Raw genomic sequence first — 26629 nt, 5'->3', positions numbered from 1 at the left:
TGAAGCTGCAATATCCAGTATCATGAAATGTTTCTTCTTTGGCTACATTTAAATGACAAATTCAAGTTGAGTAGTTGAAATTGAGGAAGGAAAGGTTTATTTTAAAAAAGATTTTTGCAGACACTGAACTTCCCTGCACAATTTTGTACGACAAGTGGCACGTTTATCTACGTTTTTAGTCCTTATCTGTGACAACAATGTTTGGGATAAAATGTTTGGAATAAAATGATGGAATTAAAGGGATACAATTTTAAATTTAATAAAATGTATCTGTCTGTTACATAGTTGTACATACACATATATAGTAAATATATGTGGCAATATAATACAATATGTAGAATAAAAAAAAGTCAAAAGTGAACAAAACATGAAACAAAATAATAGTCAGTCTGAAACGTCACTTCTTTGATATTTGGGCCCTGCATTGTGTGACTGATTTTTAAGGCCAATACAAATGTCGCTATTTAGGGTTTAAAAATTGAAAGAAGAAAATATCTGCCATATTAGTTTTTTAAACATGAACAAATAAACACATTAAGAATATTGACACAGATACAGCACGTTCTGAGCATGACATTTACAGTGTAAAAATAACCTTACCACTGCTCCACTGACTACGTAATGGCAACACTCTCTTTATATTTTCTTCTGTCATAATCTGTCATCTTCTGTACTGACATTTATTTTTCACCTGATGACAGTCATATACTGAAACAAACATATCTGCAATATGCTAATATCAGCCTATGTCTATTCATCAGGAAGGCTAAGTGGTATTCACAGGGCAAAGTGAAGGATCTGTTGGAAATCCCTGCCAACAATTGGGATGGCATCACATTGCATGCTTGTTAGGTCACTCATATCAATTTCACCATAAACACGTGAGCTCTCCATATTTAAACATTTTGAAGGGCAGCAATTCTGGTGATATTGAAGGAAATTAAAGGTTTAGTTTTCATAACTACATATAATTGTCCTTATTTACCATGCCCCAAGTATAGAGTGGAGTCAGATGTCTACATGACAATACATACACGGATAGGGCTATTTTGATCGTGTGTCCTTGACTAGAAATAGTAGTCCTCTACCAGTGGGAAGGGTGACAGAGGGACTATAGTAATAAATCTGTTGTAAGGCTAACACTATGGAGGACAGACAGAAAGCACCTGCCACTGTGCAGCAGCTGTAGAGTTAACACAGAGGTCAGAGGTCAGGCCTCCTACTTTAGCACTGTCTCTATGAAGGGACAGTGATAATTTTACTAATCTATTGTCAAAATGTATTGACAAAAATGACAAGTAAGAAGGGAGCTACAAATAGCATCAATAAATACTAATAGATAAATGGCAATGTTGGTCTCACCACCATGAAGTTTACATTTTGTTTTAATCCTATTACTATTATTCCATTACCCCCCAAGTCTGCCAATATTTACGTTTGTTGTTAGGCAACAACGTCTAGTGGTTGTAATTAATAAGGCAGCAAAGAGGAAGTTGAAGATGAGGTAGTTAAAGAGTAAATATTCCACAAAGGTAAGGAGGATGGGGACTGATGGTTGGGTCAAACAAACAAAGGACTTTTACTCAGCAGGCCGCTATTTTGTGTCCAGTGTAACAGCAAAAGTCAACAGTGTGTTATTTTAACTTACATTACCTACATTTAATGTTCTGCACATTCACACAGATTAAAATGAACAAGTTAGAAGTTCAGTTAAGTTCACTTTTAAATGAGCTGCTCCGTGCTATTCTTTGTCATTAGAAACTCTTTCCCATCCATCCCCTGCCCCCAATAGTGTTGGCATTTTAACACATGCATTCCTGCGAAATTATTACTTTTGTAATATCAAAAAATGTTTTACCACCCGACCTCGTGGTCGACGTCATATAAAATATGTTATATATGGCATACTTGATATCTCTGGAAAGCTTTATCATGTGACAGACTTACTTTGTTGCCACACTGTTGGTCAAATAATGAAGCCTCTGGTGCAATCGTATCCCCTTCAGCAGCTTTGTAATCCAGCCTTGCAGCGTCTTCTTGGAGACTTCACTGTTCATTGTGTGCAAAATATGAGCATATTTTTCGCATGTTCATGCACAACACTGCCAACATAATGTAATGTGGGTGCATTAGTAGCTGAAGTTAAATAAGTAATGTAGTTATTTTAAGCCAAACTACAATATTATTCTAAATGTAATCAAGTAGTTTTAGGGCCTAAACCGAACCAACTGCGAGCATACAACTGAGGTCTGGTATACCACATACGCTGCAATAGTCATGTTGTTTTGAGAGAGGTGATACATGTTGTTTCGGGAGCCACTGGCAGTCAACCAATTCAGTCATTTGGATATCATGATGTGTTGGATAAACATTATAACTGCTTAGCATCAGCATATTTCTTCTTTGTGAGCATATTAAAGTGAAACTCTCGCCAAAATGCAACCTAGGCTTTTTTCATGAATGTACCCCAGTCAAACCTTCGTGTAAAAGCATAATTACAACGAAAAAGGCCCCTTTAAAAGATTTACCGTAGTTTCGTTTTCGGGTCAAAATCATTTTCATTTGCGTGCTAGGGGCAGCTGTATGGTAGCATCAAAATCGCTATTTTTAAAACACTAAGAAGACTCGACACAACATGAAACTTTGCTCGTAGTATCACCAGGGTCTCTACACATGAACACGAGCATTGAGAACATTGTTTGTGTACACAGAGTTTACTAAAAAGAAGGTTTTTGAACAACTCACGTTAGCAGTAGCAGTAGCCCTCCTGCCAGTCGAGATGCGTCGATCCCCGAGTGTGGCGTAACATAGAGGAGAAAGCTCCATGTTACGCCACACTCGGGGATCGACGCATCTCGACTGGCAAGACGGCTACTGCTACACTGTTACTGCAAGTAAACTCTGTGTACACATACAATGGTCTCAATGCTCGTGTTCATGTGTAGAGACCCTGGTGATACTACGAGCAAAGTTTCATGTTGTGTCGAGTCTTCTTAGTGTTTTTAAAATAGCGATTTTGATGCTACCATACAGTTGCCCCTAGCACGCAAATGAAAATGATTTTGACCCGAAAACTAAACTACGGTAAATCTTAAAAGTGGCTTTTTCGTCGTAATTATGCTTTTACACGAAGGTTTGACTGGGGTACATTCACGAAAAAAGCCTAGGTTGCATTTTGGCGAGAGTTACACTTTAACATGCAGATTCTTTCAATGTCTCATTCCGGCATTTACATAGAAAACTATCAGTAGTTTCATTTGCTGAAATCATCAAGAAATCTTTGACATGCATTTACAATAATAACAATGACAACACATTTGACAAGTCAAAGGAGATCATATAGTTTTTCTACAACATACTAATGATACATAGCTACTACAGTCGAGGTCAAAAGTTTCCATCCACTTGTAAAGAACATGTATATCAAGGCAGTCTTGAGTTCCAATGATTTCAACAGCTCTCATGTTTCTGTGATGAATGAGTGGAACACAAACTACTTTGTCACAAAAAGGTCTCCTGAAAATGTGACCAAAAATATAAAAAAATTTTAGGTGATTATAGAAAGTTGTGTCAAATTGTCTTTGTAGCATGGCCTCTTAACTTCTTCTGAGTGATTATGATTGACATCTGATGATTTTTCTCCATTTAGATATTTTTCCACTTTAATAGGGCTTGTTTGATACACCCATTAGACTCAGCCACAAACACTACAATGGGAAAGTCTAAGGAGCTCAGCATTGATCTGACAGAGCACATTATTGATTTGAACAAGTCAGTAAAGTGACTTTGAGCCATTTCAAAGCAGTTACAGGTCCCAAGATCAACTGTACAAACAACAGTTTGTAAGTATAAAGTGCATGGCACAGTTGTGTCACTGCCACCATCAGGAAGAAAACACAAACTATCACCTGCTGCTGACAGAAAACTGGTCAGGATGGTCAAGAGTCAACCAAAAACCACCAAAAAGGAAGTCTGCAATGAATCAGAAGCTGCTGGAAGACAGGTGTCAGTGTCCACAGTCAAGTGTGTTTTACATCAACATGAGCTGAGAGGCTGCCATGTTAGAAAGAAGCCCTTGATCCAGACACAGCACCTTAAAGCTGGACTGAAGTTTGCTGCTGATCACATGGACAAAGAAAAAACCTTCTGGAGGAAAACTCTGTGGTCACATGAAACAAAAACTGAGTTGTTTGACCACAATGAGCAGCAATATGTCTGGAGGAGAGAAGGTGAGGCCTTTAACCCCAACAACACCAGACCTACTGTCAAGCATGGTGCTGGTAGTATTATGCTGTGGGGCTGTTTTGCTGCCAGTGGATCTGCTGCTCTAAAGAAAGTAAATGGAATAATGAAGAAGGAGGATTATTTCCAAATTCTTCAGGAAAACCTAAACTCATCAGCAGTAGATTGGCTCTTGGGTGCAGTCGGGTGTTCCAACAGGACAATGATCCCAAACACACATCAGAAGTGGTAAAGGAATGGATCAATCAGGCTAGAATTGAGGTTTAGGAATGGACTTGCCAAAGTCCTGACTTGAACCCATCAGAACATGTGGACTGTGCTGAAGAAACAAGTCTGTGCCAGGAAGCCAACAAATTTAGTTGAACTTTTAACAATTCTGTCAAGAGGAGTGGTTAAAATTCAGCCAGGGGACGACCAGAAGCTTGTGGATGGATATCAAAAGCATCTAACTGAGGTGAAATTGGCCAAGGGACATCTAACCCAATAACCATAATAAATTCATTACTGAACCAAACTGAACCAAACTGAAACAAACGTTTTTTGTAGTAGTTTGTGATCCACTCATTCCATCACAGAAAAATGAGAGCTGTAGAAATCATTGGAACTCAAGACTGCCATGATATACTGTACATGTTCATAACAAGTGTCTGTAAACTTTTGACCACAACTGTATATCAAGCTAAAATGCTTAGAAATATTTACCTTACAGAAAGTGGCAAATGGCATTTCATTACATATCTATAAAAGAAAACTGTGTCCATAATTATCTGCAATCTTTGTCGATCATCATCAAATTTGTATTAAATCTGTTTATACAGATTGTTCTTCAGCACCTTGTTGTTACTGCAGCTAACAGTAGGTGTTGAATAAAGTCAGATTAGAGCAGATTTCATTCCACATGTTGGGTGAATTCTTCTGGAGCACTTAAGGAGTATCCCGCCTTGTTCTGGATGGCAGAGTGGATCTTTCTCAGGTTCTGTCGGACTCTGACAAACTCCATCAACTGGGCTTCCTCTCGTACCTTCTCCTCGTGTTCCTTCTCCTTCTGACAAGAGAAAAGAGAAGCAGTCGTACTAGATATTAATGTAGGATGGAAAAACGTATTTCTACAAGACAAGGGCAAAACAGTTATGATTTGAGAGACATATAATGACCGCCAAATGATCTATTTAGAGTCACTCAAGCTTTTCATGCTTACACACTCTTTGTGTATTCTGTGTTTGCTTATATTTCCTGTATTGGTTTATGAATTTTTGTCATCTGTATTTATGTGTCCTGTATTTGGATTGCATTTGCCAACAGAGGATTAGAGACACTATGAAAAAAAATCTGACTTCTTTCTCAGAAGTCTGAACTCAAAAACATTTTTCACAGTGGCTCCTAATCGTTTTTCATATATTATATATATGAAATAGCTGTTTTTACAGCACTGACTTCTACATGGATGGCGTGGTATTGTTTTTACCTTGTGAGCCTCTCTCTCTCTCTCTCTCTCTCTCTGTGTGTGTGTGTGTGTGTGTCTATGTGTGTCATTATGGCAAAATGTGGTCCTAGAGACAATGATGTGATTTTTTTAGTACTCACAACCATGCAAGATGCAGTCACAAAAATGAAGGCCAAGTGTGGTCACTACTGAGTACTCATGTGATGTATTAAAGGAGCTATTTGTAATTGGCAGCCACTGGCATCAAACAAATAGGGGGCAGTATTTCCCCCTTTGTCAAGGTTTAGTTCAAACTATCTTATATATTTCATTTGTTTCTTTGCAAATTCATTATTGCAAGTTGTTAAATTTTTACAGACTGAAATAATAACTACTATGTGTGTATTAATGTACCCATATAATTACCCTTGCTCACTTGCATTCTTTTGTTACACAATAAGTGCTAAACAAAACTTTTGGAGGTATACATTGATACTAAAATCTGAGAAAAGCTCATTCTATTGGTGTACCAAACACAGACCAGGTTGGAATGTTTCATTTCAGTTATTGTCAACACAAAAATCCTTTCATTTTCTTCCCATTTATTACAAAGTTAACAAAATTTACAAAAATATCAGTGCAATAGTGGACACTAAAATGTCACTCCTATTTTAGAGGAAGGAATTTGGCTTGGTGTTTGGTGTATAAAAAATGAAGGTAATTACTGCAACAGTCAAGAAAAAATTCCAATAAAAATATAAGGAAACACTATAACAATTACTATAGCTAGTATATATTTTTAGACTCACAAAGCTGTACAGTTTTGTGCAAACCTCTTCATAATGGGATGTGCAAGAGTTCACAGTATATAGAGTATATGTCATGGCATGATGGTCAAAGATGTCAGCTGATGTAATGTATAGAGACAGACGTCCACTGGGGGGCTTTGTTGATGAGACCAGCTGCAGATGAGAATAAAGGGCAGGGTGTTAATTCATCACTGGGGGTGGCTGGACTGGAATTCTGCTCCTAAAAAGACAAAGGTTTGGCAGGGCAGTTAGTTTAGTTCAGACACATTGTTTTTATTAGAACATGTTAGGACTGTGTTTATCATACAGTGTGAACAGTGATGTGTACAGATAGATAGAGACTACTTTGTGTCTATTGGCAATTAACATGTAATGTTGAAAACTACAAACCAAGCCAGAAACCTCAGTGTAATCATGGACTCAGACCTGAACTTCAGCAGCCACACTAAGACAATTACAGAGTCAGCCTACTATCACCTTAAGACTATATCCGTATAAAAGGACTTATGTCTCTGCAGGATTTGGAAAAACTTGTCCATGCATTTATCTTCAGCAGACGTTGCTGCTCGAGTCCTAACAAGAACCAAAAAAGTAGATCACATCACTCCAGTTCTCAGATCTTTACACTGGCTTCCTGTCAGTCAAAGAATAGATTTCAAAATCCTGCTGTTGGTTTATAAAGCACTGAATGGTTTCTGATCTGCTGCTAAGTTATGAACCATCCAGACCTCTGAGGTCGTCAGGTACAAGTCTGCTTTCAGTCCCTAGAGTCAAAACTAGACGTGGAGAAGCAGCATTCAGTTATTATGAACCACATATCTGGAACAAACTCCCAGAAAACTGCAGGTCCACTCCAACTCTCAGCTCTTTTAAATCAAGGCTGAAGACCTTTCTGTTTGACACTGCTTTTCACTGAAGCAATGTCAAGGCTGTGAACTGCACTGTGACTTTTTTCTAGTCTTGTCTCTTTTAAACCTATTCTATTTGAGCCTACTTTCCTATTTCTTAACTTGTTTTAATGTTTTGTTTCTCGATGTCTTCCTACTTGTTTTTAATGTATTTTAAATGCAATTTTGAATTTCTTTTAATGTAATGTGTACAAGCTAAGATATATACAGTGTGAACAGTGAGTAGAGCAGTGCCCTCTTTCAGTAGGAAAGTAATGAACATTTGTGTACAAAACTAATGATTTTATATTGTCATATAGTGGAAACATGGACTGCAGAGAAAAACATGTTTGTCAGACAGCCACACAGTTAACAAAGTACAACTAACTGAGATCTTCAGCCACTTATGACTTACTTGTCACTGTCACTCTGTAAAATAATAAGGAAGATCTTCCAGCTCTGCAGACCTGGTCGTTTCCTCATGGGGGTAGAAGCCCGAAATGCTCCTTGTTTCCTTGAGCAAGAAGTTTATACATTACTAACTGTACACAACATCTAACAGTGTCATTACTGCAGTGAGACACACATAATAAACATTGTAATGTCCTCAAAAGTGTATAGCGTTAAAGTTACATAACAGTTGTTACAATATAATGAATTGAAGGGATGATAGTCTGTCTACTACTGGGTCCATACAATTGCAATTTACAGTCAGCTGTTACAAATGAAGGGAACTAATAAGTGACAGAAGAGCAGCTGGTCAAAATAAAACTGCTATCTTATGATCTTCACATGTACCTCACTTAGCTCACTTTAGCAACACCACAGTACCTAGAAAACAGTCACATCACGCTAACTGTTACAGTTTGTGTTGTCATAAGTTAACTATTGATATGTTTCAGTAGACAGACAACGTTAGATGTTACTTACCGGCCTAAAGAAATGTTGTGAGTTCATCTTTTAACTCGTCCACAGCGGTCTCCAGTGTTAGAAAGCCCCGACAAAATGTACTCCTGTTTAGCTTGATTTTACGTCACTTCTTTTATTTGCCACGGATGCAGTGTCTTTTCAGGAGCTGTTGTTTGAGATGATGATAAAAGTCATTTGTGCATCTTTGTGTTTGCTAAATAACTTACTGAGGCTGTTAATTTCTCTGAGGTAGTTCCTCTGGCTGGTGGGATTTCTTCATCATCTCCTGCAGCACCATAGAGACAACAGCTACTCACTATCGCCCCTCAGGCCAGGTGGACTTATTACAAGAAGAGACAGCCGTACCTGGCTGCTTAGCAGTTGATATCTCTGCAATACAGTACACTGGCATCTTGGACATAACGCCAGATGTGTTACTTCTTCACACTCTGTTGATAGGGTTATGATGATGTCTAGATCTTACAAAATGCACCTTTAATCCCTGCTGAGTTGTCATGATGGGTGGCTGGTGTGATCCCATTGCAAGATGGTCTCCAGTTTAGACTTCATGTTGTTCTTCCCAATTTGTAACACTTCAGTAGTGTACGGCATAGCAACTAATTTAATTTGGCTTTCTCAACTTGCAGGCAGTAAGTAATTTCTTAAAACATGATGATGGTAGCTAAATTCCACATGTTTGAGATGGAAACAGCAGTAAGTTAAAGCACACAGGCCTTTCTGAGGGCAGATCCAGGATGAGACCATATTACTGTTTGTTGAACAAAGAGAGGTTAGTGGTCATAATCAGAGATGAAAATACCAATGAGAAGCTCAAGTCACATCTTGTACAACAATATAAGGTCCCTACATGTAAGCAACAATAGATTTACTTTGCATTCTATTAGTATGGATGGGGTTAAAATGCTGAACCTCTGGCCAGTGCTACTTTGGGCATTGTGTATCTAAAATTTAAGACAATGTATTGCCCCATATCATGATAATATTATATTGATAAATTGCCCACTCCTAATTTAAAGGTCAGGAAATTTTAACTTTGCCTTGTATGTAAGTGAATGAAATGACAGTGTACATGACAATCTGAAAGCCAAAGACCAGTAATGGGTGTAAAGGTACTTTCGGTGTTTCAGCATTTCCAGCTTAGACTTTAGCATGGTGGAAATTCAACAGTCATACAGTTCATCATTCCCAGGATATGATTCTGTTATCTGGCTTCACTAACCCTAACAATCGCGATCACATGAAGCTGGTAAGAAACTCGATACGTCAACCCAGGTTTTCCACATATAGCCATGAGCACTTTCACATGAAAGGGCAGCTGACAAAAAAATCACTAACTATGTGAATGCGTAAATTAATAGACTTTTAACATCACTGCCCCATCATTAGGGCATGAGTAGATCCGATTAAATTTGTGTATTCCATTAAACTAATGTGTTACTTGCAAGATGCATTCTTATGGTGTGTGTGTGTGACAGTTTTAGCCTTATTCTTTCAGCTACAACCCCCACGGTGTCAAACAGACTTGGAAACAAATACTTTCATGTCTTAAAACAAATACAAATATGAGGAGTTCAAGTTTATAAAAAAGGCCACCCCTGTATTATTTATTTTATTTTAATTTAATATTTTATTTGATTTAATTTAATGTATTGCTATATCATTTAATTTCATTTGATAAATAATAATCACTCCAATTGCCTGCAAAGATATGTATAGTTGCTCTTTTATGCCAAAAGGGGGAGTACCGCCCCAAGTGAGCTCTTCTGCAGGGGTAAACCAAGTAAAGTGCATTCATTGTACCATAGTGCTAAGAAAGAATGTGCAAGCAAACAGAAGCATGTTGAAATGAGCTGCAAGGTCTTTGTACTTTGCAGACTGTCAGGTTATCAAGTAAAAGGAGAAAATCATAACACACTGGTTCAAGTGTGCAACAAAATTTGGTGTCAGAAGTGGGATCACCGCTAATTTAACCCAAGACGGTAACAAGTCCCCACAGAGGCAATAAGCAAGGCAATGGAGCTGAAGGAGAGATTCCTAGCGTCATTTAGGAAATCAGACACAGATGAACATTACAGTGCTGAAATGATACAGAGAAGGCTCTTCAGAGATGTGGGTACAGGATTAATCAAGGACAATGTGAAATATAAAATCAAGACTTGCCTGAATGATCCGGCAGTCACTGATGATGTGATTGCTAAAACCCCTCCCATCCCAGCAGCAAAAGGATGTTTATAGGCTCATCCCCAGTGTTGGGTAACGTAACTTTTAAAAGTAACTCATTACATTACAAGATTACTGCCATTAAAAAGTAACTTGTCGTTACTGTGTTATCTACTGAGAAAAGTAACGCAATAGAGTACTATATAGCTATCAGAAATTGCAGTAAAACCCCTTTGTGACTCGTTGTGCATGTCAGTTATATTGTCTAGACGGTGTTAAGCCAACTGTACATGTATCTTTGGATTTATTGACTCTACTGTCATTTTGTAGCCATCTTTAATGCCCATAATCGGTAACTCTGCAGCCCTAATAATAGGAATGATAGACACAGTATAACATTTACAGCTCTTAGTTTGCTAACAATCTGACAGTGAACTGGGCAGAGGCATACAGTATTAGGCACAGCTGTTTCAATGACAACAATACAACACGGGCTCTTGTAGCCTAGTATATGATGTTTAAAAATTTTACTAAAATGCACCTTTTTTCAAAACACATACCTACATACAAACAATTAAACTTGCATTTGACTGAGATGTTGTTCTTGTTCGTTCCACGAAGTCAATGCTGTCCTCTACAGTGCCCAGACGGTGACATGGATATGTTTTTTTGTTTTTTTAAAAACAAATTACTAACTCAAAAATCCATACATCTGTGAGAGTGGAAAGCTAAAACAGTTGCAGTAGGTTAAATATAGGCCTAGTATCATGGCTGGAGACCATTTAATTATTTGTTTCTTTAATTTAGGTATGAATCACAAAGAAATACTATGAAGCATAGCCTTACATGGTTTCATTTTAAACAGGAGGCATCTTATCAGAATCCTTTAAGCACATAGACTTTTTGTTGTCGACAATATTTGGACTTGCAGGAAGTAATAGATTTTATCAATGAGCAATTAAGAGGCCCTGGGAGACATCATGGTTAGAGGGGGACAGGTGTGAGCCGACTGATCGAGCCGGCGCGTGAGTGCATCGTGTGCATGTGTACACAAAACGTGTATGCGAATTAGCAAATCGCGTGCGTGTTTAAAAAAAACAAAAACATCCATGTCACCTCCAGTGCTCCGTAGTCCTCTCTGCCATCTCGCTACATTGAATAACTTAGCTACACATGCGCACTGACACAACTGTGGGTTTACCTCCTGCTGGCACACAGCCACCTGCTGAGCAGCAGGAGAGAAACAGAAACAGTGCAAATGCCACTTGGATTTTCTTTTTTTTGTGGCGACAAAAGGAAAGGGAAAGACAGCATTTTTTTCCCAAAAACGGATTACATTTTTGAAAAAATTACTAAATAATGGATTACTAGAAGAACTAATGCGTTACGTTACTCGTTACAACAAAAAAGTGATACTCTAAGGGATTACTTTGTAACAAGTTAACCCCAACACTGCTCATCACTGACAACATCTAACATTTTTAGGCAAAAGTGGCAGCTAACACACAAGACAAGGCACGCAAAGCAGCCAGTATCAATCTCCTCGCCCCAAGACAAAAAGCCCAGCTCTTTAATGGGTGAGAAACACTTAATTGTCTGCAGGCTGGATGGAGTGGAAGCAAAAGCATTGTGGGACACTTGATCTCAGGTTTGCCTCTTAAATGAGAACTGAAGACAACAGAACATTCCACATGCTTCAGTTAGGAGTCTAACTTAGATCCTTGGACCTGGTACACTAGATGGAAGGGCAGTGAATCAGACACCAATCCCCTTTAATGGGTGGGTTGAAATCAAGTTTGGGTTGCGTGCATCTGACGCCACACAGTTAGAGCTTCTAGTGCCAGTTTTGGTAACCCAGGAAGATGGAGTGGGAGAAGTTTTCAATGTGATTGAATATCTGTTAGAGAGGGGCATAGACCCACCACATGTTGTAAACAGAGGCTGTCAGCAAAGCATTCTCCTTTGACTGCAAGAAAGCTGAAGTGTTTTTGAAAGTAATGAAGAGTGAAGAGGATGCGCTAGGTGAAGGCACAGTGAAAACAGGGAGAGAACAAATAACCATTCCAGCTGGTCAGACAAATGCTATCAAGTCTAATGTGAGGGCAGGCCCACTTCCAGAACTCCAGACAGATGTCCTGTGTGAGCCAAGTTCACATCCACAGTCACCAGAAGGGTTAGGAACGTGTTGTGTGTTAGCAGCGAGGTACCTGGTCCCACTTCACCCTGCCAACCACAAATAGCACAGCTCATGAGGTTTTGCTGCCCCCAAGAACCGTACTTGGACAAACTCAGATAGTCAAAACTATATAAACAGCTAACATAACACCAGTGGAAATAAAGCAGACAGAAACAACAATGCCAACCACTGAACAAGTCTCCACACCAGCAACAGAAAAGCAGGAAGAAATCATAGAAAAAATAAACATAACAAACTTTGGCAGTGAAGGTCCCCCTTGATCATCTTTCCAGCACAGCAGCTGAGAGTGAGACAGCTACTGAGGGAGGAGCATCATGTGGGAACCATACCCTAACAGCAGCTCAAGATCTGCCTCAGTGACCCCGCACCTGTTAGAAGAATATATACATCAGCACCAAAGCCACTTCATAAAGACCGGGGGCTGGATAACTAAGTCCAACTCCTCTTATGACAGGAGTCTCTTCCTGTGCTGTGATTCCGGGGAGCTAAATAGGAAGTCAATCCCCGACCCCATCCAGTACTGTGCATAGAACATGTGCTTAACACTTTAAAGTGAAGATCCTGGCTTTCGGCACTTGACCAAGGAATGGCCTATCACCAGGGTTCCCTGGAGCAATCAAGTCACCTTCTCACTGCTTCTGTTACACCATGGGGATTGTATGAGTTGGTGAGAATCCCTTTTGGATTATCATCAGCTCCTGCGGAGTTTCAGAGGTCAATGGAGGAATGCTTGGGCTTGGCTTCGAGATGAAATATGCTTGCCTTACCTGGACAACAACCTGGCCCACTCCTAAACTTTTGAGGACCACTTGAATGACCTCAGGAGGGTTTGAGAAGCCATTCATCATACATGCACCTTACTTCATACGTGATGCATCCTAGGAGGGGCTTTGGGTAATGCTTTGACAGATGCAACGTGTCATAACTGCCCCTTAGAAAAAATACCACCTACACTCAGGAAAGTTGGCGTTTCTGACCCTGAAGTGGGACATATGTGAGAGGTTCAGGGACTATCTATACTATTCTCCACCATTCATAGTATACACCGACAATAACCCACTCACATATGTGCTCACCACTGCCAAGCTGAATGCATCCACCCACTGATGGGTAGCTGAACCAGCTGACTTCCAGTTCACTATTAAGCACCAACCTGGTAGGGCTAACTGGTATGCGGACAGCCCTTTCACGCATGCCCTTGGATAAGGAACAATACATGCAACCCTGCACACAAGTAGTGGCACCTGAGATCATAAACAGTGTGACTCAGGCTCTAGCTGTTCAGTTGAAGAAAGCGAACCCTGGCTGTGTCCTCTCACCATTTCAGAATTGTTAGCTGAGGAAAACAAGGAAGTGAGGATGTCAGTGGAGGAGATCTCCAAAACAATGTTGAGAGAGGCACACATAGAGGATCCTTTAATTGGGGAGGTGATGAAATATGTCATCTCAAACCACTGGCCAAAAGGTGGAAAACAGGCTCACGACAAAGATATGGCTTCTCTGGCACGAGAAAGACAGAAGCTGCACATTAGTGATGAGGGTCTACTGTACAGAAAGAGTCCTAACAAGGCAACCAGAGCTCCCCTCACAGCCATCATTACCAACTATGTTTTTGAGCTTGTTGCCATTGATTCTTACATTTAGAGAAATGTAATGGGGGGTATGAATATATTCTTGTTGTGATGGACCACTTCACACAGTTTGCTTAGGTCTTCCCCTTCAGAGATAAACAACTGCAAAGAAGATATATGAAGATTTTATATTGAGATTTGGCTTTCCCACTCAACTCCATCATGACCAGGGGAAGGAGTTTGAAAATAAACTCTTTGCTAAACTTGAAGAATACAGTGGAGTTAAGGGGTCTAAACCACATCATACTACCCACAGGGGAATTGCCAGGTGGAAAAGTTCAATAGGGCACTGCTGGCCATGCCCAGGTGCCTTCCCAAGACTGCTAAGACAGACGGGAAAGCTCCCCTTCAAAGAGAATATGCTGAGAAGTGGCAACTTTGAATGAATGATGCTTACAGGCTGTGCCTCAGAGACAACCTGCAAAGAAGGCAAATGAGGGAAAACTCTGAATGACAAGAATGACACAATGACCTATGGTGCAGATTTTTTACCCTGGATGCAGAGTGTTGGTCCTGGGCTTCCCTTTTCTCAGTGAAAAGGGAAGCCCAGGGGAACTGAGATTTTTTTGGGACGATCAAGTGTATGTGGTGACACAAAGGAAACACCAAGACAGTCCAGTATATGAGCTCAAATCAGAAAATAGAAAGGGGCGGGTTTGGGTCATCCATAGGAACCCGCTGCTGCCATGTGACTTCCTGCCAGTAGAGAAGGAAGGATGGGAAATGAAGAAAGACAACAAACAGGACATACGCAACAAGAACAAGCACACAGTTCAGAGGACGAGGAGGAATGGAGAGGAACCATTGGATTGAAAGCAGAAGACAGAGAACAGGGGGAGCAGCATCTGCAGAATGAGGAGCCAGATGCCTGTTAAGAAAACGGAACAGCCAACGTGGAGGATCTGAACAATGAAGATAATACAGAGCATCAGGTGGACCAACAGGGAGAGGACATAGGGACCCAGGAGAGAGACAGAGTGCTGAGGAAGATCACCAGTCCCCCAGATCTGCATGGAGCAACCAAAAGGATGCTGATGAGTACGGAGCCCCAGACATGACATGGTCAAAAAAAAAATTTAATTGTGGCCACAATATAGCTATAACGTGCGCACGAAATACTAATTCATGGCCACAAAATACTAATTCGTGGCCACAAAATACTAAATTGTGGCCACGAAATAAGTATAACGTGCGCACAAAATACTAATTTGTGGCCACGAAGTAGGTATAATGTGCGCACGAAATACTAATTAATAATATTAATATCATTCCTGGACGGCTGGGTAAGCAAATCGAGCGCACCTTCTCTAAGGTCTAAGGTAGAGGCAGTAGAGGGGCTACCCGTTGTAACAAAGTATCAAACATAGGCCTAATTAAATAACTGCCTAAATGCAGGATAACAAGATATTGACTAGAACAGAATAAGAAAAGACACTCACCTTAAGGACATCACGTAGGCTATTGCAGTTTCTAGAGAAGGTGCGCTCGATTTGCTTACCCAGCTGTCCAGGAATGATATTAATATTAATTAGTATTTTGTGCGCACTTTATACTTATTTCGTGGCCACAATTTAGTATTTTGTGGCCACAAATTAGTATTGTGTGGCCACGAATTAGCATTTCATGCGCATGTTATAGCTATATTGTGGCCACAATTTAATTTTTTTTTTGACCATGTCATGTCTGGGGCTCCGTAGATGAGTCACCTGTTAGGCAGAGCAAGTATCCTTTGAGATTGAGAAAAACAGAATTACTGTTACACTATTGAGGTGTCTGCTGTTCGATGCAGCATATTTATACAAATGGTATGTATTAGGAGAATATATTGGAATGTTAGTTGCTGTTTGGGCCTCTCTGACTTAGAGGTTGTTTGATCAGGGGTACCAGGATATTGACATGATGGTGTTGTTGTCAAAGTTAATACATATACCAGATGTGGATTAGCAGAGACATGGAGGCCCTAGGTCAGAGGTGGATGCACCCAAATTGAGGGGCCTCTCCTGTTTTTCTGTCTCTCTCTCATAACATGAACCATATGTTAAAAACAGGTTTTTGACCAAAACAAGCTCGGTATATAAGGAGCTGTCTGCATATTGTCGTCAGAGTTTCATTATTCGGCTGGAGACTCTCCAAGTAACGTGTTACTTGTTTTCGATACTGAACTTATTGTAATAAATTTGTTATACAACTAAGACAGTGTCGGCGGAGTTTTTCTTCAAACATCTTCGACTGCATCCCCACTGAAGATACGACAGAACTTGGCGTCACGAATTATCAGGACGTGTTTGTGGCCGCAGCGCAGCTGGACGCAGCCCTGCTTTCCTCCTCTCATCCAAGGTGAGCCTACACCGTTATGCTGTTTGGGGGGGATGAGGTCTGACTGGAGCTGTTCCTGTCTGTGTTGGTTTTTGGCCGCACCGAAATGATTCTGTGTGGGTGAATGCTGTGTTGGTGTTTGCGGGTGAAGTTCCGTTTAAATTTGTCTTACTCTCCATTGTTTTACTGCGTTGTGGCCACCGCAGTAAGGGGGGAGTGATGGTAGAGTAAGAGCTAAGAATAAAAGTAAAAGGGAAATGTTGTGTAAAGGGTAAAGGCAAGGAGCCTAACAATGAGTAACGTTAAGTGAGTTAAAAAACTATGCGGGGTTAATGAAGAAGAGAGCTCATAAGCTTCTTAAACCGTAAGACATGTGTAAATTAGCCGCTGCGTGAAAGTTGAATAAGTGGAAATTAAGGGAAAACCTGGTACCAGGTGTATAACCAGGAATAAGGATTAAAGGAAGCCGCAGATTTGGATAAAAGCCCTCTGGGAGGCGGTTTAGTACGGGCCAAAAACCTGAATATTACATTAGGTGAGTTCAGGTCGGTTATAAGCAAATAACTGGAAGTGTAGGGGAAAATATTTGTAGATAGATGCCCTCTCTGGCGCTGGCTGACGAGCCACGACTGATGCCGTTTTGTCAGATATTCTACACTTCAAAGGTAGCAAAAATTTAGATATAAGGAATAAAAAGGAATAAGGAAGCGGCAAAGCATGCTTAAATAGGACAGTATGAATGAGTCGTCTTTAGAATAGATTGTTGATTTTGATTTTGTCCTTGTTTTCGTTATATTGTGTGTTTTTGAGTAAAAAGTTAAGTGTATTGGCAGGTTGGAGAGGGATTCCCTCCTCCCTCTCCTTTCTCCCTCTCTCTGTCTCTCTGTCGAGAGAGACGTCAGCGCTGCAGGCTGAAATTGTGTGTCTCTATGAGTGTGTGTGCTTGGAGCACGAATACTTTGTTTTAGAAATGTGGCTACTATTCTAGTGTTGTGTTTAGATTATGCGTTAGGATTAAGTTTATGGTTTATAAACTTTTTCGGGGACGTTTTTAATCTGTTAAAATCCTATAAGCCTCATTGGAGGATATTAAAAATAAGAGTTAAAATTATGAGAGAGGAAAAGAAATAGAGAAGATTTCATAAGTTTGATTAAAGATTAATAGACTTTTTTGGAAGACGTTTGGTTTGATAAATACAATTTATGAGCCTTTTTAAAGACATTTCTATAAGATTTAAATAACTTGTCATGAGTTACTGAAAAAGACCTGTTTAAGATAAATAAGAAGAAGTGGAGAGATTAGTATATAACTCTGTGTAAAAGATAAATATGATTGAGAGGAATGAAGAGTGCTGAGTGAGTCATGATGGTGAAGGATTTGAGAGTGTGCAGTGCTGAGAGTTTTTATGGTGATGATGAATGATATGGAATAATGTTTGGTGTTTAAAAGTCCAAATATCTGTTATAAATAACCCAAAGTGCTGGCAGAAGAAAAAAGAAAGAGAGTTGCAAAATATATTGAACTAAATTGTGAAAAGAAAATCTGATCTTTGTTTTTTCCTTTGTTCCTTGCATCTGTGGGGGAGACACGGAGAGACGGGTGGAGCCTGGACAGTGTGTCACACGGACCAATTCGGTGACGTCAGACTCCTACCCAGACAAACCTCTGCACAAGGCCAGTACTGTTTTTTGTTCACGAACTCTTTCTATACCTGCTGTGTGAAAATATATTTGTATAAGCATTTAGGATCATTGGAAGTTGATATCTATTGCTTACATTTATGAGCTAATATTGGGGTATTTTTTCAATTTGAAATGGGAAACAGCACATTCTGTTTTTATGTGCTACCTCAAAAGAAGCTTGGCAACTGACTGACCAGTTAAGACATTTAATCAATTAGTGGAGTACAATTGGTGGGTTTAAAACTCTGTTGTGGATTGCAATTGTGGAGTTTGTTGTTTGTGTGTGGTTTGTTCTGAGCTGAACTGTGTTGTGGATTTAACTTGAGATTGGTTTGAGAATTTGAGGTGAATAGTTGTGAGTTTGGATGTTTGTCTTGTTGCAAATAATAGCAGCCAGTGATAGTTGACCCTTGGGGAAAGTGTTTGATTTTAGGGAATTCATATATGGTTGGGTTTTTGACATTCTGGGACATTGTAATCGTAATCTGATTGACCTTTGGGGGTTAGATTGACATTGTGTGGTTTGGTATTGTAATTTCTTATCATACTAATAGATCCTCTGGCGTCCTTTAGAGTTGGTAAATTAATTTCTTTGGTTTATTGACTGTGGCAAAAATAGTGATTAACAAATAAGCTGAATAAATTAAATACATTAATTAAATAAATAAATAATCTTAAGTGATTTTAGTTTAAGTGATTAAGCTCACTTGCATTAATTGATTGATTGATTGGTTAATTGATCTTTAATTGATTAATTGTTATTTGACTAGTTGCTTGATTAATTGCTTGATTAATTGCTTGATTGGTTAATTGATTAATTAATTGGTTGATTGATTGGTTAATTGGTTGGTTAATTAATTGGTTAATTATATGAAAAAGCAAAATAAAGCAGCTAAGATGTCGAAAAAGAATGATAAAGCTTCAAAAGTAATCACGCCTCTTGATGTCGTACAAAACAATAATCCATTAATAAAAGAGATCCCACGGATCTCAGCAAAATGGTACCACCGTTGGCCGGAGATTGATCAACCCTGGCCAGTGGAAGGGACCTTTAATCCTGATGTAATTAAAAAACTGCAGGTACTTGTATCTACATATAAAGCGGAACAAAAAAGAGGGAAAAAGGGAGAGAAACGTAAAGAAAAGAGACAAATAGAACTTGCGATGCTCCAGTTGTTTGAAAATGAAGGACAGAAGTGGACAAAGGCTGCGAAGGAGAAAAAAGAAGAAAGCATGGAAGAAATGGGAAAAATGGCCAGAGAAACAGAGAAACTAATGGCTGAAGTTAATTCACCTTTCTCACATACGGATTCAGTGAGGAAACCGCCACCTTACGAGAAGAAAGTGGGATTCCGGGAACCTTATCCTCAGCTCCCAGTGATTAGTCAAGAGGGTAACTATCGGATTGTGGATGAGGACGATTGGATAATTGAAACTGGACAAGCTGAAACTACAATAAAGATGTATCCAAGTTCAAAAAGTAAGAAGAAAACAACAAGACAGGAAACAAAAAGAGGATCAAGGATCAGGAAGAAGAGTTATGGAGACAAGACTGATCAGAGTGACTCGGAGGAAAACTTGGGCGGCTATGATCCTGCAGTCAGGCGGATACTGGCTAGAGCGGAAAAGAAAGGGGACAAGACATCGAGGAAAAAGGACTTAGGAGATTATAGCTCCAGTGAAAGTGAAGATGGAGACAGTGATGAAGACTGGGAAAGTAGAGGCGCTTCGGCTTCAAGAAGATTATATCTGGGGACATCCAGCACCATGGGTGAAGAGGACGAACAGAGAGCTGTAAGAGACATCGAAAGAAGCATAGAGGAATGTGTTTCATGTTTGGATAGAGCTCCCAGCCCTGAACGCCAAAGAGCGTTGGAAGAACGATTGGAGGAACTGTACATACAGAAAAAAGGGTTACAGAAGAAGAGCTCCTCCAAACCAACTATAAGATATGCACTACGCTCAAGAAAAAAGAAGGAGACTGGAAAAATCTGTCCAGTCATTATCCGAGGACAGAATTTGGAGTATAAACCCTGGCAGAGCACAGATATGTCAGATATACTTGAGAAGTTACCTGTTCTGCAGGATGGAGCATATCCTTGGATTTCAAAGCTGGAAGAAATCACAGTAGGAACACACATGGCCATGGGAGATGTCAAGAAACTGTTGGCTAGCCTTCTTGGGGTCACAGGTATGGATGAAATTCTACAGAAAGCAGGACTTGACCGATATGCAGGGACTGCAGTGAATGATTCAGAACTGTTTGCCGCACATAGAGGTCGAATGTGGAGAGCACTGAGAGAAACATTTCCGACAAATGTACATCCTGATAATATCTTTATTGAGCCACTAGGACAGGAGGAGAACCCGAGAGCCTATGTGTCAAGAGCTCATCAAACATGGAGAAATGTTACAGGAAATGACCCGGACTTGAATCAAATGGAGCAGTCAATTCTAAGAGCCAAAATACAGAAGGGACTGCCTCTGCCAGTGAGGAGCAAGTTGGCGGAGGTAGTTGGTCTAGGAAGTATGGCTAAAGGTGTTTATACAGATCATATAGCCCATCAAGTGGAGCTATACAGGAAAAAGGAACATGATCAGAAGGAGCAGGACCAAGAAACCCTCAGAAAACTCAATCAAATACAACTGGTGGATAATAAAAAGAAGGACAAGAAGCAGGCTGTAGTTATACAGAGTCAGCCTCAGTTAAATCAACCAATGCCACCAAACCAGGTTTCACCACAATTGCCTCAGCCACTTTCGGTGGTTCCTGTGGCTTCATACCCACAGCCAGTTTCTGGTCAGCCGCAGACCTGGAGAGGAAGAGGTCGAGGAAATTTTGGAAGAGGAAGAGGAGGAAGATTTGATCCATACTTTCAACAGACTTATGAAGTGTGTTATAATTGTGGACAGCCTGGCCATTTTGCCCGTGAGTGCAACAAAACAGGGGGAAATTTCAGAGGAAGTTTCAGAGGAGGATTTCGGGGCCAATCAAGACCACCCAGGGGACCGGTGAACCCATACAGGGGCCCGGAACCAGGATTCTAGAGGTGCCCGGAGAACTCGAAAGGGGGGTGTCAGCTGGTAGTATCAGGGCCGGAGAGAGATCCAACAATAGTGGTGAAAGTAAATGACCGACCATTGGAAGTAATGGCGGACTGCGGAGCTGCTTTCACCTGTATTCGGCCTGAAGATGCTATACATCTCCCCATGTCTGGTCAATTGATTCGGACAATCGGGTTTGAGGGAATAAAACAGCTGATTCCTCTAACGAAACCAATTGAGCTCTGCTATAAAAATTCAAAGACTACAATACCCATATTGGTATCAGAACACACACCTATTGCGCTTTTGGGAAGAGATGCTTTGTGTAGATTAAATTGTGTGATAAAATGCACGCCAGACGGCTGTCTGGTGGAAGTACCAAGTGATATGGTTTACCAAGCATTGGTAACAGTGGAGACTGAAGCTTCTTCAGTATTTTGGATTGGAAATCTCAGTGTAGATTTTTTGGAGCCAGCTAAGTTGTGGGAGAAGTTCATTGTTTCAAACATGCCTGATGCAAGAACACCGGAGTATCCATTGCATTGCACACTTAAATACTTCAAAGATGCTGCCCAATCAAACTCACAAGAATGGTTGAGTCGTCAACCAAAACAAGTTCAACTCAGCTCTTGCTGCATAATTTTGGGACCACAAGGAGCAGCTATGAAGATAAACAGAAATGAATATTTGGATGAAGAATTTGAAATTGAGAAGAGTGTGCCACATGTAACTCTGTTAGTTTCTGAGGAGTATGAACAGAAGCATATAGGAGACATGATGGCAGAAGCAGAAGGAGCTATTTTTGCTCCAATGAAAGAGAATCTTGCCATTTGGAGAAGTGAAGACCAACGGTTCATTAAAATTATGATTTCTGCCCAAGGAGAAGGACAGCCACAAACTGTGAGGATGACACATGAGTCAATTTGCGGTGCTAAGATGGAACCAGACTCTAAGGAAGAAGAGATGTTGCGACAGGTTCCAGAATGTTTGTGGTCTCAACATAGCACTGATATTGGACTGGTGAAGGCAGCCCAACCAGTGAAAGTTGACCTCAGACCAGGAATCAAACCTCCTTGGAAGAATCAGTATCCACTAAGAGAAGAAGCAATTCGAGGGATTGAACCACAAATTGAAGGACTTTTGAAAGCAGGTGTGTTGAGGATAACGCAAAATCCTCAGAGTAACACACCGCTGTTGCCTCTGAAGAAGCCAGATGACTCTTATCGCCTGGTACATGATTTGAGGGCAGTGAATGAAGTAGTAGCAGATTATCCAGCAGAAGTGCCAGATCCGCACACTTTGTTAGCCCAAGTTCCACCTGATGCGACATTTTTTACGGTGCTAGATCTATGTGGTGCATTTTTTAGTGTTCCGCTCAGCGTGGAAAGTCAGGGTTTGTTTGGGTTCACATACAATGGAAAATTCTATGAGTATGAGAGATTGCCACAAGGGTTCAAACATAGTCCGCACATTTTCAATAAAGTGTTGAAGGATGATTTGGCAGGAATGGACCAAATATTAACGAGCACTGTTATTCAATATGTGGATGACATTATCATTTGTTCACCAGATGAAGAAACATGTCATAAGGACTCAATTAAACTGTTACAGATACTGGCTGAAAAGGGGCACAAGGCTTCTCAGAAGAAGTTACAGTATTGTCGGGAGAAAGTAGTTTATTTGGGTCAAACAATAACACGGGGACACAGGAGCATTTCAGATAATCAGATTGATGCTATTCGTAAGGCTCCAAAGCCCAGAACTGTTAGGGAGATGATGACATTTCTTGGTATTGCTGGCTATTCTTCAGCATGGATAGAGGATTATGCTAGTTTAACAGGGCCTTTGAGAGCTATGATTAAAGATACAGGGAATGCTAAACTTCATTGTAATCTTTCTTGGACACAGGAAGGCCTTTTGGCTTTTGAAACAGTCAAGCAAAGGTTACAGGAAGCTCCAGCGTTAGCGCTTCCAGATTATTCTAAGAACTTTTTGTTGTATGTGTCCACCTCAGTGGGAGGTAAATATGCATGTGCAGTGCTTTGTCAGCCAACAGGTACAGGGACAAGTCCTCAGCCTGTTTCTTACTATTCTACTGCATATTCAGAAGTAGAAATGGGGTTGCCACTGTGCTATAGAGCAATGGTAGGAGTTTCTTTGATGTATGATAAGGCATCATCTGTCACAATGGGTTATCCGGTGACAATTCTTACTCATCATAGTCTCAGAAATCTTCTGAACTATGGTAAATATACCTTGACCATGCCGAGGCTAAGAGACTATCATAGGCTTCTAGAGCAAGAAGATGTCACCTTAGTGAGATGTGCTACAATAAATCCGGCTGAAAATTTGCCAATTCCAGAGGATGGTGAACCGCATGATTGTGTTCGAGAAGCAGAGAAATACTCAAGGCTTAGATCAGATTTGCAAGCCCTCCCATTGCGTGAGGCAGACTTGGAGTATTGGACGGATGGATCTTGTTATCGTGTGGGTGATAAGTTGAGTGCGGGATATGCTATTGTAAAAGCTCAAGCAAAGGGTTTTGTTGTGGAGAAGGCTGAAGTAATACCACAGCCTGCATCTGCACAACTTGCAGAACTTGTGGGGCTAACTGAAGCATGTTTGTTAGCAGAAGGTAAGCGAGTGACAATTTATACAGACTCTGCTTACGCTCACAATGTGTGTCATCTGTTTGGATCAGTGTGGAAGAGCCGAGGGTTTAAGAAAACTGATGGTTCTCCAATACAACATCATGCTCAAATAATGAAGTTGCTGCATGCTATGATGAAGCCTAAGGAGATAGCGATAGCTAAGTGTGCAGCACATAGAGCGGATATGTCGAGAGTCACACAAGGTAATAAAGCAGCTGACGAAGCAGCAAAAGCAGTCACAGGAGCAGATAGAGTGGGTAAAGTTTTGTTGGTTACTCATGAAGTGGATTTGGAGGATAGAATCACACTTAGGGATGTGATTTTAATGCAGGATGCTGCTCCTGAGATTGACAAACAGTTGTGGAAAGATAGAGGTGCCACCCAGGATTCTGCAGGTCTTTGGAGAAATCATGAGGGGCTGATAGTAGCTCCTCCAGACCTGTTAGGTCTAATGATTCAGGAGGCACATGGGTTAGCCCATGTTGCAAGGGGGGAAGTTAAGAGAAAGATCACGAAGGAGTATGGTTTTTGGGCACCGTGTCTGCTTCAACAGATTGACTATGTCATAGGCAGGTGTACAATCTGCCTGAAAAACAATGTTCGGAGGGGTGTGATAGTTCCACCTGGTCACATTCCGACTCCGAGGGGTCCTATGCGTGAGTTAGTTGTGGACTATGTTGACATGATCAGACCAGTTGAAGGAAAGAGGTACATGTTGGTTGTGGTAGATCGATTTTCACGATGGCCTGAAGCTTGTCCAACCAAGCGGAAGGACGCTCAGTCCGTTGCCAAGTTTTTGTGTAGAGAGGTCATAAGCAGGTGGGGACTTCCAGATCGGATATCCTCAGACAATGGGAAGGAGTTCGTTGACAAAACAGTGAAGTTGATTTTGCAAAAATTAGGAATCAAACAGCGTCTTGGTGCAGTCTATCATCCACAAAGCCAAGGAGTATGTGAAAAAATGAATGGAGTTTTGAAAAATCGTATTCTTAAAATTTGTCAGCACACAGGTTTAAATTGGGTAGCAGCACTTCCATTGGCTTTGATGATATGTCGTTCAAGTGAGTTGCGCGATTTGCATATGACACCGCATGAGTTGGCTACGGGAAGACGGATGCCAACACCTTGTTTGCGCACTAGTGGAAAGGGACCAAGTCTGGCCCTTTTGGAAGATGAAATGAGAGCATATGTTGCATATATGGCTAGTTTGCACAAAAGAATATCTACATATGTTTCTGACAGGCAAAGGAAAGAGGAGGTGCAGGAGAGACTTGATGAGCAAAAGAGGAGTACAGTGCAGCCTGGAGACAAGGTATTTGTGAAAGTCTTCCGGAGGAAGTGGTATAACGAACGACGAGAAGGACCATTTGAGGTTGTTCGCAGTACGGGAACTGCAGTTCAGGTTAAGGGGTCTCCAACTTGGTATCATTTATCGCACTGTGTTAAAGCACCTAGAGAAGAAGTGCAACGTTCACAGAGTCGAGATGACTCTGTGGAACAAAATGAAGGAGAACATGCAGCCGAAGGGCAGATGCATGAGGATCTCCAGAGACAAAATCCTGAAGGGGGGATTGTCCAGAGTGTGGAAAATGTTGACGATTCTGAGCATATTTTTGATGATGCCAGTGATGATAATGCTGATGATGGACAAGGGAAAGAATTTGGGGACATCAAATTCCAATATGTCCCAGAAACATCAGAGCATGTTTCAGTGGAGAGTGAAACACCAGAGAATGCAAAGAGATTTGACTCTGTTGCAAGAGAACTCAGAGGTTCAGTTGGACAAAGGAATCCCAGGCCAGTTCGGAGGAGGGTCAAACCTCTCCGCTATGAATCTTAAGATGGTAGAAAATGTGTCACAGCCAACAACAGAGGCACCTAATAAGATTCGTACGACGCCAAAACCTGAGGAGATAGTGCTTAGGTCCAAGCTTGGGAAAATGGTTGTTCTTCCTTGTAAATGTGGAATATGGAATAGTCATATTAACCATCTTCCCAAGTGGAAAAATAGTCGTGGAGAGGATGTGGAGTTGATACTTCCTGGAAACCATGGTTCGTCTATTAATCAAAGAAAGTACTTATTGTACAATGACATGAGGTATAAGAAAGTTGTGGGTGATTGTTCACTTGCTGTGCGCAACCTAGCATGGGAAGATGAAGGAGAGTATGTGTGTACTTATCAAGAGCCAGAGTTTAAATTTGTTCCATCTAGTCACTCTTGGATTGAAGGTTTTATAACTCATAAGGTGAGACTTATGATAACAAACCGGAGACCTGTTGAAGTAACCACTGCAAAGGTAAATGACACACAGATGGAGACTGCTATTTTAAATTTGGAACCAACAAAGAATGTTAATGTTTCAGATCAGAATACTACCTTGGCGCCAACATTGAGGCCTAAGAAATTGGTGAATATGACGCAGACATTTGATAAAGTATCCTTGAAAGTCAAGGAGATGGTAAATGAGAGCCGGAAGTCTATGTTAGAGATGGGGATTAGTGTAAATAGTAGTAAGGAGATTGAGGAAGAGAAGGTTGCAAATTCATCTGAGACTGTTCAGAGGAATATTGTAGATGCGGAAAAGGAGTTTGTTGATTCGGATCAGACATCGCAGGAGATGCTTGAGCAGAACCATGCATTGCAGAAGAGAGAAG

The 26629-nt window shown here is 40.6% G+C and overlaps 1 protein-coding gene across 1 annotated transcript in view; it reads right to left on the bottom strand.

The window, feature by feature from the left end:
* Positions 1 to 5131: 5131 nt before the first annotated feature.
* LOC140999728 (protein FAM107B) overlaps positions 5132 to 26629 on the bottom strand; it is a 37847-nt gene continuing 16349 nt past the window's right edge. Inside the window, exon 5 of the mRNA XM_073470247.1 lies at positions 5132 to 5287. Within this exon, the coding sequence (XP_073326348.1) occupies positions 5132 to 5287 (156 nt within the window). The remainder of the gene's footprint in view (positions 5288 to 26629) is intronic.

The sequence above is a fragment of the Pagrus major genome, chromosome 7, assembly GCF_040436345.1.
Source record: "Pagrus major chromosome 7, Pma_NU_1.0".
NCBI lineage: Eukaryota > Metazoa > Chordata > Actinopteri > Spariformes > Sparidae > Pagrus > Pagrus major.
Note: the sequence above shows the minus strand (reverse complement) of the source record. Positions and strands in the feature narration are given on the sequence as shown.